This window comes from Galeopterus variegatus, unplaced genomic scaffold (genome assembly GCF_000696425.1).
Source record: "Galeopterus variegatus unplaced genomic scaffold, G_variegatus-3.0.2 Scaffold1598, whole genome shotgun sequence".
NCBI classification, from domain to species: domain Eukaryota; kingdom Metazoa; phylum Chordata; class Mammalia; order Dermoptera; family Cynocephalidae; genus Galeopterus; species Galeopterus variegatus.
In genome coordinates, this window is record NW_007727709.1 from 88,733 (window position 1) to 104,006 (window position 15,274).

A 15,274-nucleotide genomic window follows, 5' to 3' on the forward strand; every position below is an offset into this window, starting at 1 on the left:
GATGACCGGTAAGGGGATCTCACCCCTTGGCCTGGTGTTGTCAGCACCACGCTCAGCCAGTGAGCAAACCGGCCATCCCTATATAGGATCCGAACCCGTGGCCTTGGTGTTATCAGCACCGCACTCTACCGAGTGAGCCACGGGCCGGCCCAAGGTGGGGATTTGTGGAGCTCTGTTCCGAACTGTTGGGAAAGACCCAAAGAAAGAAAACAAGGTCTCTGCTCAGGTCAGAGAAAGAGAGAGGGAGAGAGTCCAGGTTAATGAAATAAATAAGGGGGAAAAACCTAACCCATTTCCTGCAGCAGTGCCCCAAGACTGTGAAACAGTTTTATTTTTCTGTGGAATGTGGAAAATGAACTCTTAAGACATGTGATCATATCTAATATCTGGAACAAACAGAAATGTGATATAATCCATGAACTGCAAAGTATAATTACTAAGAAAACGCCCCCTGTACCCATACCCAAGCAGCCACCCGTACCCAAACTAGACACAAGCAGCCACCCATACCCAAACTAGACCCTTGGCAGGTCCACCATTGGTCATGTAGATGAGAAGCCTAGAAAACAATTCAGCCTCAGTTAGGCTGCCCATGGGGGTGTGGATTCGGATCCCACATAGATGAAATAGAAACTATTTGCAAACTGAAATAAAATTTGGGCTGCCTTTCCTGAGAGGGTCTCCGCCCATCTGATTGTGACACACAGGTGGAACCCCTGACATCTCATCTTTAAAGTCAACAGATCAGGGGTTGGCTGGTTAGCTCAGCTGGTTAGAACACAGTGTTTATTAACACCAAAGTCGAGGGTTTGGATCTCCATACCAGCCAGCCACCAAAAAAATAAAATAAAGTCAACAGATCACAGCTTAGGCATTGCCCTCTCTATACTGGGGATCTAGACTGGCTTTATGGGTTTGAAGATCATAAGATCATCTTTCCTAACAAAAGCAGTTATTCTCAGCATTCTAAGGCAACATTAGAACTCATGGTCAGGAGGTATTTACCCATATAGGGTAAACTGAGTAAACCATGAAAGGTCAGTGGCTGAGACACATGGGCCCTGGGAACCTGTAGTTTATCACAGCATCTAGAGAAAAGGAAGGGATATCTGAATGGGCCCAGGGTGCAAGAAGCACTAGCAAGTTGAGGGACTAGAGAGGATTCCAGGTGACGGTCACAGGTGCGTCTACCCCTTAAAGCCCAGGTCAGCCACAGAGAAGCTGGTAGGCTGCCTTCTGCTGCCCCACCCCATCGTAGCTGAAGCTACTGGCCAGAGCTTGCTGCTGCTGCTATTACTAAAAAGTAGTCCTGAGCCTACCCTCGAGCCCTCCTTCTGGACCTGCAACACATCATGGGAAATGGACAACTGAGAGTGGGAAGAATAGGAGAGGAGAAGACCGCCAGAGCAATTCCTACCTTGTCCAGAGCACACTCCCATCTCCTCTTGCCTCCTCCCCTCTTCCTCTCATCGTCATCATTATCATCACCACAGCCACACCCACCACACACCGAGTGCCCCCAGATGTGCCAGGCACAGCATGATGCCTTCCACACATTTTTTCATTCAGTCCTTGTCGTCTCCCCCCGCCCCCCACCACCATGCACCCTCCCCTCCAGGCACATCCTGCCTTCACTCTCTCCAAACCTTCCATGTCCAGCTCATGTCTTGCTTCTTCTGTGAGGTCTTCCCTGATTTTTGAGAAATGAAGCAGAGTTTGTCTTTGACCTGTCAATATTTTCTATCAGGACTAGGACAGACTCAAGAATGGCTTATGTATGTTTCATCACATCACCAGATGACCCAATCGGAATTGCGGAAGTTTCCCTTTATAGGCTGAAACGATGGCTCAGAACCATGAAACCAAAATCTATTAGGCGTGTTGTCAAGGGGAGTGGAGCTCACAGGCAAGACCATCTTAACTGCAGTTATATAAGCATGGAGTCTTGACAGAGGAAACTCATATCTCCCTATATTTTGTCCTAGTTGGCTAATGTCTGGACCATTAACCAGAAATCACCCAGAGGTCAAAGAACAGGCTGACGAGGGACCAGAAACCAAGTCTTGGAAGACTGGCTGAAGACACTGGGACGTGTGGTGAAAAGATTCGTGAGGATGTGATATCCATCTTCAGAGGGAGCTTATTGGAAGAAGAGCTGAACGGTCTGGACAGAAGGCACAGCCAGGACTCTAGGGATGAGTTGCAGGAAGACATATTTTGAGTCAGCATGAGGAATAAGTTTCTAATCATTAAACCATCCTACACAGAAACATGAACAGAGCAAGTTTCTCACTCGTGGTGACGTTTGTCTGAAATTGTGTGGCCATCTAACGAGGATGCAGCGACAAGAATGTTGCATTTCTGGGGGTGGGAGTGGGGTGAGAATGGATCAGTTTGTCTTCCAAAGTCCTTTTCAGGGCTGGTCGATTACCTCAGTTGTTTGCAGCGTGGTGCTGATAACACCAAGGTCTGGGGCTTGATCCCTATACAGGCTAGCTGAGAAAATAACCAAAAACAAACAAAAACAAGTCCCTTTCAATTTCTAGATGATTCTATATGCTATATTCCATCCTGATCAATGTCCTTAGAGTAGCAAAAGCTAGACTGAATATGCTGATGGATTGGAGGGGCAGGAATGTTGGGGGTGGCGTGGTTGGAAGGCTGTGGAGAGTCCACCAGCAACCTGGGGACACGGAAACACTGGGCCAGCTTCCTCCCAGAAGGTGTTGGCACTGGAAGTGCTGGTGAGGAACTCCGGCCCTTTGCCTTGGGATTTTTCCTCCTTGACAGCAATTTCTGAATGCAGTGAATGGAGAAGAGAGGGAAAAAAGATCCCAATAGCACAAAGAAAGGCTGAAAACTCCTCAAGCCGTTGAAACCCGAGAAAGGTGCATCAGTTGGGGTGAGGTAAGGTCTATAAGCCAAGTGTGTAGGAGAGAAAGGGGGAAGATGACTATGGAGGAAAAGGTGAAAGAGGGCACTAGAATGGGTAGGATCCCAGCAAACGACGATGTGGCTGGATGGCGAGGGTGACAACAAGGGTAGAGGAAGGGCGAAGAAAGAGCGTGCCATGTATGGGTGCCTCTGAGTGTGCAGTTATTGTTTTCATATCATTGTGGACCAAGATAGGAAATGCCCTCTCCTGGGAGAAAAAGCACACAGATGAGACTTAGAGGGAGGGATTGACCATCGTCCACAAAGGGGCTTCTAAAAGAAAGAGGCCCTCAGATAGGGCAGAACCGAGGGAAAGGAAAGGGGTTATGTGAGCCTGTAAGAGTGGCAGCCCGTTGTTGTAAAGAAAGCACTAAATGTGGAGTTTCAAGTCCCATCTTTGCCACTAGTTAGCTGCGGGGTCCTGGGTAAGTGACTCTCCCTCTCTGGGCCTCACGGTCCTGCATAAAAATCAGGGGTTAGACTGAATGGTCTCTGGAGTATGACGTTAATAATTTATGTGCCAACCAAGTTAACGTGTAGCTAGAACGTCATTTTTGAGTCAGAAAATGACACTGCAACTATGTTTACGTTGTGCTTTCTTTTTTTTTTTTAAAGATGACCGGTAAGGGGATCTTAACCCTTGACTTGGTGTTGTCAGCACCACGCTCAGCCAGTGAGTGAACCGGCCATCCCTACATGGGATCTGAACCCATGGCCTTGGTGTTATCAGCACCACACTCTCCCGAGTGAGCCACGGGCCGGCCCTATGTTGTGCTTTCTTTCGGCGATTTCATTTTTGTCTTCCGGTAATGTTTTAAAATTCTAACCTATCTCTTCTGAACTTGAGCTGGAAAGGGAAAGGGTTTTGCCCCTGCCTGGGCAAAATAATGATGGCAAGTAGGTCAACCAAGTGCCTTGGTTTACCCAGGATTGAGGGGTTTCCCAAAACAAGGGACTTTCAGTCCTGGGCAAACTGGGATGGCTGGTTACCCTAGTGGTGAGAAAGTTGAAGGTTTGGAGGTAGCTTTGAGGAGAGGTCGCTGGAAGTGCTCTTCTCCTCTTCCCTTTCTATCTGGAGTTTCCCTCAGCAGCCTGCTGACTTGCGTGGTGATTTTACTACAAGTGTGAGTCCCTTATCAGGGGTGTAGGGAGGAGGAGTGAGGGGCAGCCTTCAAACTAGTCACAGGCCCCAATTGAGACGACTGTTGCCAGGAAAGAAGCTGAAATGCTTGACTAGCACCGATGCTCTGGGGGATTTTCCCTTTTTCTTAAAAAAAAAAAAAAAAATAGAAAAGACCCAGTGGAAAAAAAAAAAGGATGAGTTGAGAAGCAGGCAGTGGGCCCTACGCAGCCCCAGGAGACAGTGCGTAGCTCATTTGTTTAAATTTGCAGCTGACGGCTGCCACCTCTCTATAGGCACCGAGCGGAGAGCCTCTCAGCATCAGACAGTGACCAGCCCGGCAACTCACAGCTGCAGCCATGAACTACCCCTTAACCCTGGACATGGAATTCATGGAGGAACTGGTGAGTAGGCACAGGTAGCTCCCCGCCAACCAGGTCCTGTTCGGAATTGTAATTATCCTGTGTGTGCCAGGATCCAAGGGAAAGGGAACAGCTTGGGAGATCTACCTTCCTCCTGAGCCCCACCCCTTCATGGTGGATCTGTAGAATCTTGACAGGCTCATCCACTCCTGCTTTTTAAGATTTTATTTTCCATTCCATGGAGGAAGTCATTAAGTAGAGCTCTTGTCATTAACAGACATCCTTTTGAGGGAGTTGGAAGACAGGGGTTCCTCCTCTGACTTGCTATGTGACTGGGAACATGATACTTTGCCTCTCCTTCTTCATTAGGGGGATGCTCTCCTGATTTCTCAGGGCTGGAATAAGGGATTAGACAGGAAAGCACTTTGGAGGTTTTCTTAATGTCAGGAGGCTGGCATTGCTAATGGATCCATCAATGTATAGTTGTTCATCTCTTGCTATATGATTATATCATCAGGGCACTCCATTCTGTGTTGGATGGAGAAGTTGGGGACCTGATCTTTGCCCTAAACTTAAGGTGTAGCCAAGAAGAAAAGAATCACTCACTAGAAGCCGCTGGACAATGATTACGTGCTAAATTAAGGAAGTGTGAGGCCAGATGGTAGCAAGGGAGAGGATCCCAGGAGGCCTGATTTGCAGAGCATGGGGTGCTAAGCTGGTGAAAGAACTCTGTGTTAATCCTAGAAATGTCTTAGAACATGTTATGGCCTCCCTCAAAGGACTGGAATCTCTAGAGTAAGGTATTCTTGAAAAGGTTTCTTGGGTGAGCTAAGAAAATGGTCCCCAGCACCACGCTCTGACACCCACCCAAATCTCTCCAGTGAAGCATAGTGGTTCCATTGACTTGGTTGTCATTGGGCTCCCAAAAGATGTGTGTGGGGAGCAATTCAGCCAGAGCGTCCCTGTGTGCAGGCAGCAGAGGATGGTTGTAAGGGTTTCTTGGAAACTTCTTCATGGTCTTTTTTCTCTCTGGGGAAAGGACTTTTCTCTGAGCTGCATTTTGGGCTAGAACATGAAGGATCCAAACCCTGGCTTCTACTAGCTCTTCTGACCTAAACTCATCCTGAAATGTTGTCCGACTCCTTTCATCTCCGCTGGAGTCTGTTTCATAACTCCACCAACTGTGTTGCCAGACTTGCTTGGAGAAGCCTACCTCTCACTTGCCCAGATCCCAAAGCTTGGAGGTAAAGTAGAACATGGGGAAAAGGTAAGACGAAGGGCTAATTACCCAAAGTCTAGCCTCTCAGATCCAATCCTTAGTTAAAATCAGAGCCAGACCATCCATCTCATCAGGGCCAGCTGCATAAATTTGTGGGACCCAATGCAAAATGAAAATGCAATGCTGCTTGCTGGAAAATATTAAGATTTTCAAAATGTCAACCGCAAAGCACTAAACCAGGCATGGGGTCCTTCTGAGTGCAAGCTCTGTACAACAGCACAGGTGGCACCTCCATGAAGCTGGCCCTGAATCCAATCCCCGAGTCTGTGCAATACCCCAAATCAGACTAAAAAGCCACTGCCCTGACAAGGCAACATGCTCCCAGCCACTGGCCTCACCTGATTAGGTTACTGGGTGTCCTCCTCTGTCTGCAGCTTCAAGCTGACCACAAACCCTGACCCAGTTGGATATCTTAGTAACCACCTGGAGACCTGGCCGGTCTTGGCTTCTGAGAAACCTCAAGAGTTTCCCCTAACTGCATGCCTCACCTCACTTCATGACCTACCAGAGAGAGGTGGAGGCATGGGGCAGGAGGACAGCAGGAGGACAACATGTCCCATATCATTAAGAAAATCTGCACCCCAGGGAGAGAGATCTTGTGACTTGCTTCGTGTTACACCTGAAATGAGCGGTCCTCCGCCAGGCATCCAATTGTTCCCGAACCCTTCAGTCAGGGTCTAGCAAGGAGCCCAGGAGTCCTGGGGCCATCTGGGCTCTGGAGTTCTTCTTCGACCTGCAGCCAGTGCCCCGTCCTGCCTTCACGTCCATCCTACATCTCCTCTCTCTGGGCTGTTGCCCTCAGAAAGAGTCTCTCTCCACGCCCACCCACTCCCTGCAGGGCCACGAGCAGCATTGGCAGACTGCCTCACAGTCTGCACAGAGTCCCTGGGATGACAGAGCAGGCAGCAGCGTCTTGCATGTAGTAGCTTCCCAACATGTGTTTATTGGCTTGTGACGCATGAAAGGTCTTAGTTCACCATTTCTCTCTAGAGTTAGCCTGGCTCCTTCTGTTCCTTTTGCTTCCTCTTCTTCTCCTTTGCTTCCTCCTTATCCAAGCCAAGTATTGGCTTACTTTTCTAGAACACTGGGTGCTACACTCCAGTGCTGGGTTAAGGACTAGGGGCTCTTGGCCATCAGCCAAGTGTTGATCATCCTGTATTCCCTTCCTCCTTTGAACTCTCAGATCTACTCTCGCCCCTTAAAACATCCATTTTCTTAAGGAGGGCTGCTAATTCTCATGAATGGAGGGTCCAAACAGAAAAAATCTAGATGGCTAAGAGCCAGGAACAAGAAAGAGCCAAGTCCCTGGGGTGGTCATGCTGGGGACCCATGCCCTACTGGGAAGGCAGATGTAGGCACTCCTACAGGAATCTTGATTTGAGAGCCTCCTCCCAACAGAACAGGGCCTGGGCTGGGGCACCTACAGAGGCTGGTCGTAAACTACAACTCCAGCCCCACCCTTTGCACCAGCCAAGAGGGGAAGCTACTATAAAGCAAGGCAAAGCTGGTCCAAGCTCCAGGGCCTGCCTTCCCCTGACCCCTCCCTGCTGATGATCATCACAAACCAGAGCATCACAGGCTATGGAGCCCGTCCACATGTACCACCTCACTTCACCAAGAAGGTGTGAAGAAGAGGAACCAAAACCAGCTCAGGCTGTTTCTGGGCTTTACCTTGGGGGAGGGAATGATCCTTCCCCCCAACCAGGTCAAAAGCCCCAGAGGAACCCCAGTGGAGGAAGCCCCAACTGGGGAATGGTTAGAGGGGTCAGAAATGAGGGAGATGCCCGAGGCCAGCCTGGGGAGGGGTTGGCATTGGGGCAAGTCTAGGTTCAGGCACACAGACTGCAGAGTCCCCATAGGAACTCTTGCCTTCCCTGGGGACACAGGCTGTGGCTGATCCCACTCCTCTGGCAGAATAGCATAAAAGTAGCCATGTGGGGCTGCCCTGTGGCTCACTCAGGAGAGTGTGGTGCTGATAACACCAAGGCCACGGGTTCGGATCCCATATAGGGATGGCCGGTTTGCTCACTGGGTGAGCATGGTGCTGACTACACCAAGTCAAGGGTTAAGATCCCCTTACTGGTCATCTTTAAAAAAAAAAAAAAAAGTAGCCGTGTATGTCTAGCTGATTAGCTTAGCTGGTTAGAGTGTGGTGTTATTACACCAAAGTGAAGGGTTTAGATCCCCTTACAACCAGCCAAAAAAAAAAAAAAAAAACAACTGGCCAAGTGTTTGGAACTGAGAATCAGGACACAAGTGAGTATTGGTTCAGGAATGATGGAGCGAAATATTTTAAATCAGCACTAATCCAGGAGATGGTTACAAGAGGCTGCTGTACATGTCTACTTGTGCCTTGGACTGTGTGATTCTGTCTCCAAAGTGCAAATAAGTATTGGGGGGCAAGTGGGGCTCCTTTAAACCTAAAGACTCAGTGCAGAGGTAAGGTAGATTAAAGTCTCAGCCCAGAGCCACATCCAGAGTAGTGCTATGCTCTGAATGACCAAAACCTTGGGGAGAAATGGAAGAGGAGTCTGGCAGGTTTGTTCCTGAAGGGTGGGGGTGGGGAGAGAGAGGTGTGGCAAAAAGTGAGCCAGAGTCTCAGATGGTCCTTAGGGAGTGTGGGCTTTCTGAAGGAAGAGTGGGATAAGAGGTATAGACCTACACCCTCACCGTGTGGCCCAATCTCATTCCTCCAGACCCTCACACCGCTCAAGACATTGAAGGCTGGAATGAGAGCTGCCCTGGCTAGCCCCAGTCTCAGCTCCTGACTCCTGGCCAGGAATATCCACACTGGGACATAAAAGGAGATGGAGCCTGTGAGTTCCCCATGGCCAGAGCGATGACCAGCATCTGTGTGCAGACACTTCTCGCATGACTCAGGCCGTGGAGTCCTGGGGTTTGGCCTGGGTGAGCCAGGCACTCGGCAGGCAGTTCTGCCCATTCCTTGGGGCTGAGAAGCAAGGTCAGGCTGGGGAATTCACTGGCTGCAAGATAGGCTAGAGAAGCAAAGGGTCCTAGGTGCTGAGCTGGAGGCAGATCATGCTGAGAACCAGCCCCCAGCAGGGTGTGACAGAGAATCAGAGCATCTGGGAGATGTGAAGGGGAGGGCATTTGAAGGCAAGGTCCAGCCTCCTTCTTCCCAGGGCAGGAATCTCTTCCCACGCACTAGGGCTTAAACATTCCTCTCCCTCCCGAGGACCCCGTCCCACTGCCTATGAGAAACTTACCTCTCCTTTGACTGACACACCACCCCCTCCACTTGTGCCCATTCCTCTTGTCTGACCCCTGGAAGCTCACACCATGGTTCATTCCTGCCTTCTTGCCCATGGGGTTCTTTCCAATCCTTGAGATCACTCACATGGACTCAAGCCTTCTCTTCCCTAAACTCTACACCTCTAATACCTGAAAACTTCCTCCCAGGGCAGGCTTTTCCAACCCCCTCAGCAAAGTGTTCACATTTGTCCAGACCAACCAAACTGGGTTGGTGTTAGCTGCCCACCTGCAGGTTTCTGTTCACCTAAAGTAACCGTAGTCCTGTGGCAGCCACGTCACCCCTGATGATTCATCTTAAGCTACCAGTCAACAAACTCCTGAGTCTTTTTCTCACTAACTGTTGTTACCAGGTCTTCCCAAACTTGTCCCTGGACAGTTAATGTTTTAAACTGGAGTCCAAGGGCCAGCTCATGGCTCACTTGGGAGAGCGTAATGCTGATAACACCAAGGCCACAGGTTCGGATCCCATATAGGGATGGCCGGTTAGCTCACTTGGAAGAGTGTGGTGCTGACGACACCAAGTCAAGGGTTAAGATCCCCTTGCCGGTCATCTTTTTAAAAAAATAAAAATAAAATAAATAAACTGGAGTCCAGGTCTCTATATTTTTCCCCATGTGATTCCATCTGATTAGTTTGGGCCTGTGACTCTAGTTTATGGAGAACTCTGCATTGTCTGAAAGTGTCCCCCAGCCATGTCCTCGCTCAAGGCAGGGCTGAGAGTACTGAAGAAGAGAGGATCCAGGATAGATCCCCGAGAAATGCCCCAGACCGCCCCCCCCCGCCCCCCGCAATGCCTGCTGATGTAGAATCAGTCAGCAAATGCTAGCGGAGCTTCACGCTGGGCTGGCTGATGCAGGGCAGCGAGGCAGCCTCTCATTATCTGGAAGAGTCACATGGGGCTTGGAGATCTCAATTATCCAGGGAGGGGCCTGGGTCCTACAGTGAAGGGGAGGAGAAGAATAACATTTGGGGATCCCACCATGGCCCAGCGCTTTGCATCTCTTCATCCCATCCTCCCTCCTCCCCACTCAACACCAGGACACTTTTCCGGGTCCTACTCCCACCCCCATGCTCACAGCTATTTTCTAACTAAGTTCCTGATCTGCCACACTCCGCCTCACTCTGCTCATCATGCCTTCTTGCCTTCTTTGGGGCATGGGTCCCTAGCCTGTGTATAGACTGTTTTCTGCTGGGTGCCTGCCTATGCCACATGCTGGTGTGGTCCCATCTGGGCACGTGTCTGTGTCTATACAGGGTGCATTCAGAGCATTTGTGTGCATGAAGGCCTTGGGTTTCTGGAGTTTTTGATGTCAAAGAATGAGTCACTCATCCAAATTGCCCCCACTGAGGTCCCTCTGGGCCTGAGGCATGGAGGGTTCCCTTGGACACCACAGGGCCCGCGGTATTCAGCTTCCTGAATTCCTCAACTTCCACCAGGCCAGAGCCACCCTTGCTTTATTACCTCTGTCCATAATTGGGGCAAAGTGGGTGGTGCCAGGAGCCCTGTGTGTGGGAAGTGGCTTTAACACGTGCCACTCCCAAGCCCCTAAAACGTCTGTTTGACACCTCCTGCTGAGATGTACTGCCGACTGCCAGCACCCCTCAGATCAGCCTCCTCCCATCTTCCCTCTCTGCCTGAGCACTTTGCCAGACAAATACCTCTCGGCAAGCAGGAAGAGACAGACCCCTCCCAACACTCCTCTGAACCTGGGTTTTCAGGAGATGAGGGAGCCCAGGGGAGATGTCCCACTGCGTTGACTTTATTATTTTTTTTATTTTATTTTATTTTTTTTAAAAGATGACCTGTAAGGGGATCTTAACCCTTGACTTGGTGTTGTGAGCACCACGCTCAGCCAGTGAGCAAACTGGCCATCCCTATATGGGATCCGAACCCGGGGCCTTGGTGTTATCAGCACCACACTCTCCCGAGTGAGCCACGGGCCAGCCCCCACTGCGTTGACTTTAAAGGAGCGATAAACCAATCAGCCTGGAGGGCACGATCTTGAGTGGGTCTCATGAAGGCCTTCTGGGCCAGACAGGCTGGCTGGGCCTGCGTCCTTCACTCGGCAGTGGGCAGCCAGGCTCCAACCACTGCTAGGGTAGGTGGAGTCTAGCCCTGTTGACTGCCCTGGGCCTGCCTCTCTCCTCTCTTTGCCTGAATTGCTTCACGCTGCCTGAGACCTCTCATGCTCTGTGTTTCCCCTTGAACTCCTGCTGAATTCCAGTATGAGTCAAAAGGTTGTGTTCAATGACAGTATTGGAAATAGCTCCCAACAGGGAGAGAGAACCCAAGATAGGTTCCAGGCTGTCAAGGGTAGTGGGAGGAGGCAGGAATTGTGGATACAGAGGAATGTCTGCGTCCCCACTGAGGCACAGAGAGGGACTTGCCTGAAGTCCCAGGATATAAAGGCTCTTGGCCTTCTCTGAGAAGCTGCTTTCAGAGCTGCTCAGCACACATCTGCTGCATGTCAGTCACGTGTAATGCATGGCCTTGTGAGAGGGACACAGAAGGCCTGTCTCCAGGAGCTCGCCATCTAGTGACTAAATGGACATCTCAGCCCTGGGTGTGGTAATAAATGCACACGTATGTGTAACTCCTAGTGGAAGGAGCTGGGAAGGCTGTAGGAAGGTGGGATTGAGTTGGGCCTTGAAGGAGGGGTAGGAATTAGATATGTGAAGTTGGGAAGAACAGCCTGCCAGGCAAAAGGAAGAGTTTGAGCAAAGGTTTGGGGACAGGAATGTGTCAGAGTGTTGGGGGTAGGTTAGGGGTGGCTTAAAGCAATAATGTAGAAGATAAGGTTTGAAAGATCAGAGGAATATACATTTTGGAGAAATTTAAAGACCCTGTTGGGGAGTTTAGACTTCATCCTACAGGTTTGTGGTTTTCAAATGAAAGTAGAAACATTTTCTTAAGCAAAAGCTTATCTGTGAAACACCACACCAGTCCAAACTAGAGACCTCTGGTTTAAAGGCAAGGACAGGAGCCTGGAGCTCCTAACACACCCCCACCACACCCCAGGGAAATCCTGTGATACACACACACGGTCCTGAGCACTCTTAAGAGAAAGTCCATGGAGTCACGCTGTATGGGAGGTCCTGCAATTGGTTCTGAAATTTAGCAATGTGTGTCAAACATCTTTCCCTACGAAGACTTGCCGATGAACCTCATTTCTTTTCGAGCACTGCATGGTATTCTGTGGTGTGAACGCCCTCAATCTGGATTACTCCAACCTTCTATTGGCAAATGATATCACAAACATGACTTTTTCTTATAGTTGGCTTTGCTATTAAATGTGAAATTGGAAAAAAAAAAAAAAAAAGCTAAAGACAAAATGAAAAGATAACCACTGCTCATAGGTGATGGGGAACCAGTAAAGGACTTTAAACAGCACACTGATGTGATGGGATTTGTGTGTTAGAAAACTTACCCGTGATGGGATTTGTGTGTTAGAAAACTTACCCTGTCCTCTTTGCAGGAGGTGGACAGGCATGGAGAAATTGGTGGGAATGGGACCCATGGAGAAACAGTAGTGCTGAGCATTAGGGTGAAGGAGGGCTGGGCTGAGGCGATGGTGGAGGGACGCTGGCGGGGAGCAGGGGTCTCTGCCATTGTGCCAATGCATCCTCCCACCCCCCTTCTCACAGACCCACCTGCCCCAGGGATCAGAAGAAAAGACCCGAGTTGGGGAATGGGTCTACCCACCACTGGGAGTGAGTGTGTGACCCACATCTGAAGCCCCTGGGTGGCAAGAAAGCCCTGTGGTAGCAAGTGCAACCATCCCCTGCTTGAGGGGAGCCCTTGCTCTCCTGAAGAGGGGTCAGCATGAGACCACCCAGAACCTGGGGGACAGAGCACCCCCTCCCATCCTCTGCCTCCCCGGGACTTTATAGAGTTGCCATTTTGAGCCCACATGGGTTGGTTATAATTGGTTTTGAATTGCTGTGGGGAGGGGGTGATGAGGGGAGGGGTGGGAAGAACAGAGCTGGGAAGTGAGGAGGAACAGGTGCAGGGGACAGCTGTGAGTGAAAGGTGTGAAAACAGGCACCATGTCTTCCTTTGCGGTTAGCCGGGTAAACAACCTGAGTGCTGGGGTGATGGGGGGGTGATGGGGAGCGGAGGAGGAGGAGGGAACTTCCGGAGACATAGCAGACACGCCCCCTCACTTGGAACTGGCTCTGCCCTCCCTGGTGCCTGGTCTCCCTGTGTCTCCCTCACTTCCTTCTGCCTCTGCCTCTGGGCTCTCTGCTGTGCTCCTTGCTGTGGGGAGTTTACTAGTGACGGGAGGCAGAGGGAGCATTGCAGCCTTTACATGGAAGCCCAGGCGGCGCTGCTTAGTGGTGGAAATACTGGCTCTGGAGGGAGACAAACGTAGGTTCAAACAAACCTGGGCTTTAGCAAGACATCTGCAAAGTAGCAGTAATATTACATAAACGAGCTTTTGCAGATTAACCCAGATGGGAGGCTAGCTGTACAATTTCAGGGAAAATGAAGACAGTAGTAACAGGGGACAAATCAAGAGGAAGCCCACAGGCCACATCAACATCCCCCATCCCCAGCGGGATCCCAGGTTTTGGTGCCCACTGCTCTGTTCAGAATTAGAACATATGGAAAAAACAAAAACAGAAAAAACAGAATTGGAACATATGGCTCCTTGTCCCGACCAGATCCAGTCTCAAAATTGAAGTCCTGATTCCAGCGTCCGAGCCTGCAGCCTTCCATACCTGAGAACACAAACACAAGATAACTTACAAGGGGCACAGCCCTGTGAAGCATGTCCACACCACGTATGTCCCTTCATCTTCATCACTGCCCTGTCAGGAATTAGTCCCTTTTACAGAGGAAAAACTGAAGTTGGAAAAGAGAAAGTAATTTGTTCAAGGACACACTAAGGAAAATTGGAATTTGGTCTGCAGGCTGCATGGGGAGTGCAGGGATAACAGCCATTAGCCCAGAGGCATAGGAAGAATCTCCCAGGGAGCTCGTGTTCCCCCAGACAGGAAAGAAACTGTATGGTCCTCAGTTCCTCACCCTCCTGTCTCTTTGCCCTTGCAGTACAAGGAATTCCCCAACTACACGGAAAGCACAGACACCTCCGGGATAGACAGTCACATCTGCTCCACAGTTGAGGGGCCTCTACTGACCTCCTTCAAGGCTGTGTTCATGCCTGTGGCCTACACCTTCATCTTCCTCCTGGGTCTGATGGGCAACATCCTGGTGCTGGTGATCCTGGAGCGGCACCGGCAGACGCGCAGCTCCACTGAGACCTTCCTGTTCCACCTGGCTGTGGCCGACCTCCTCCTGGTCTTCATCCTGCCCTTTGCTGTGGCTGAGGGCTCTGTGGGCTGGGTCCTGGGCATCTTCCTCTGCAAAACTGTCATCGTTTTGCACAAGATCAACTTCTACTGCAGCAGCCTGCTCCTGGCCTGCATTGCTGTGGACCGCTACCTGGCCATCGTCCATGCAGTCCACGCCTACCGCCACCGCCGCCTCCTCTCCATCCATATTACTTGTGCCACCATCTGGCTTGCGGGCTTCCTCTTCGCTTTGCCAGAGATTCTCTTTGCCAAGGTCAGCCAACCCCATCACAATGACTCCCTGCCACGCTGCACCTTCTCCCAAGAAAACCAAGCGGAAGCCAATGCCTGGTTCATCTCCCGCTTCCTCTACCACATTGGGGGATTCCTGCTGCCAATGCTGGTGATGGGCTGGTGCTACGTGGGGGTGGTACACAGGCTGTGCCAGGCCCAGCGGCGCCCCCAGCGACAGAAGGCAGTCCGGGTGGCCATCCTGGTGACAAGCATCTTCTTTCTCTGCTGGTCACCCTACCACATCGTCATCTTCCTAGACACCCTGGCGAGATTGAAGACTGTGGACAACAGCTGCGAACTGAACGGCTATCTCCCCATGGCCATCACCGTGAGTGAGTTCCTGGGCCTGGCTCACTGCTGCCTCAATCCCATGCTCTACACTTTTGCCGGCGTGAAGTTCCGCAGTGACCTGTCTCGGCTTCTGACCAAGCTGGGCTGTGCCGGCCCTGCCTCCCTGTGTCAGCTCTTCCCTAGTTGGCGCAAGAGCAGCCTGTCTGAGTCAGAGAATGCCACCTCCCTCACCACCTTTTAGGTCCCAGTGCCCCCTTAGTTTCTGCTTTCCTTGGGGCATCCAGTGATGCTGGAACCTCCCAACAGGGGCTGGGATCTTAAGAGCTCACCTTGGCCAGTGTCCGGATATGGGCAGCTGGGTAAACCAACCCTTCTTTCTAGGACATCCTGCCAGCTCTCCTGCCTGCCCTAGGGCTAGGCTGGAAC

The 15,274-nt window shown here is 50.8% G+C and overlaps 1 protein-coding gene across 1 annotated transcript; it reads left to right on the forward strand.

Annotated features, from left to right (window-relative positions):
* Positions 1-4,413: 4,413 nt before the first annotated feature.
* Positions 4,414-15,089, forward strand: CXCR5 (chemokine (C-X-C motif) receptor 5). Its single transcript, XM_008577889.1, has 2 exons — positions 4,414-4,458; positions 14,022-15,089. The coding sequence occupies exons 1-2, from the start codon at positions 4,414-4,416 to the stop codon at positions 15,087-15,089; spliced, it is 1,113 nt and encodes a 370-aa protein (XP_008576111.1).
* The last annotated feature ends 185 nt before the right edge of the window (positions 15,090-15,274 follow it).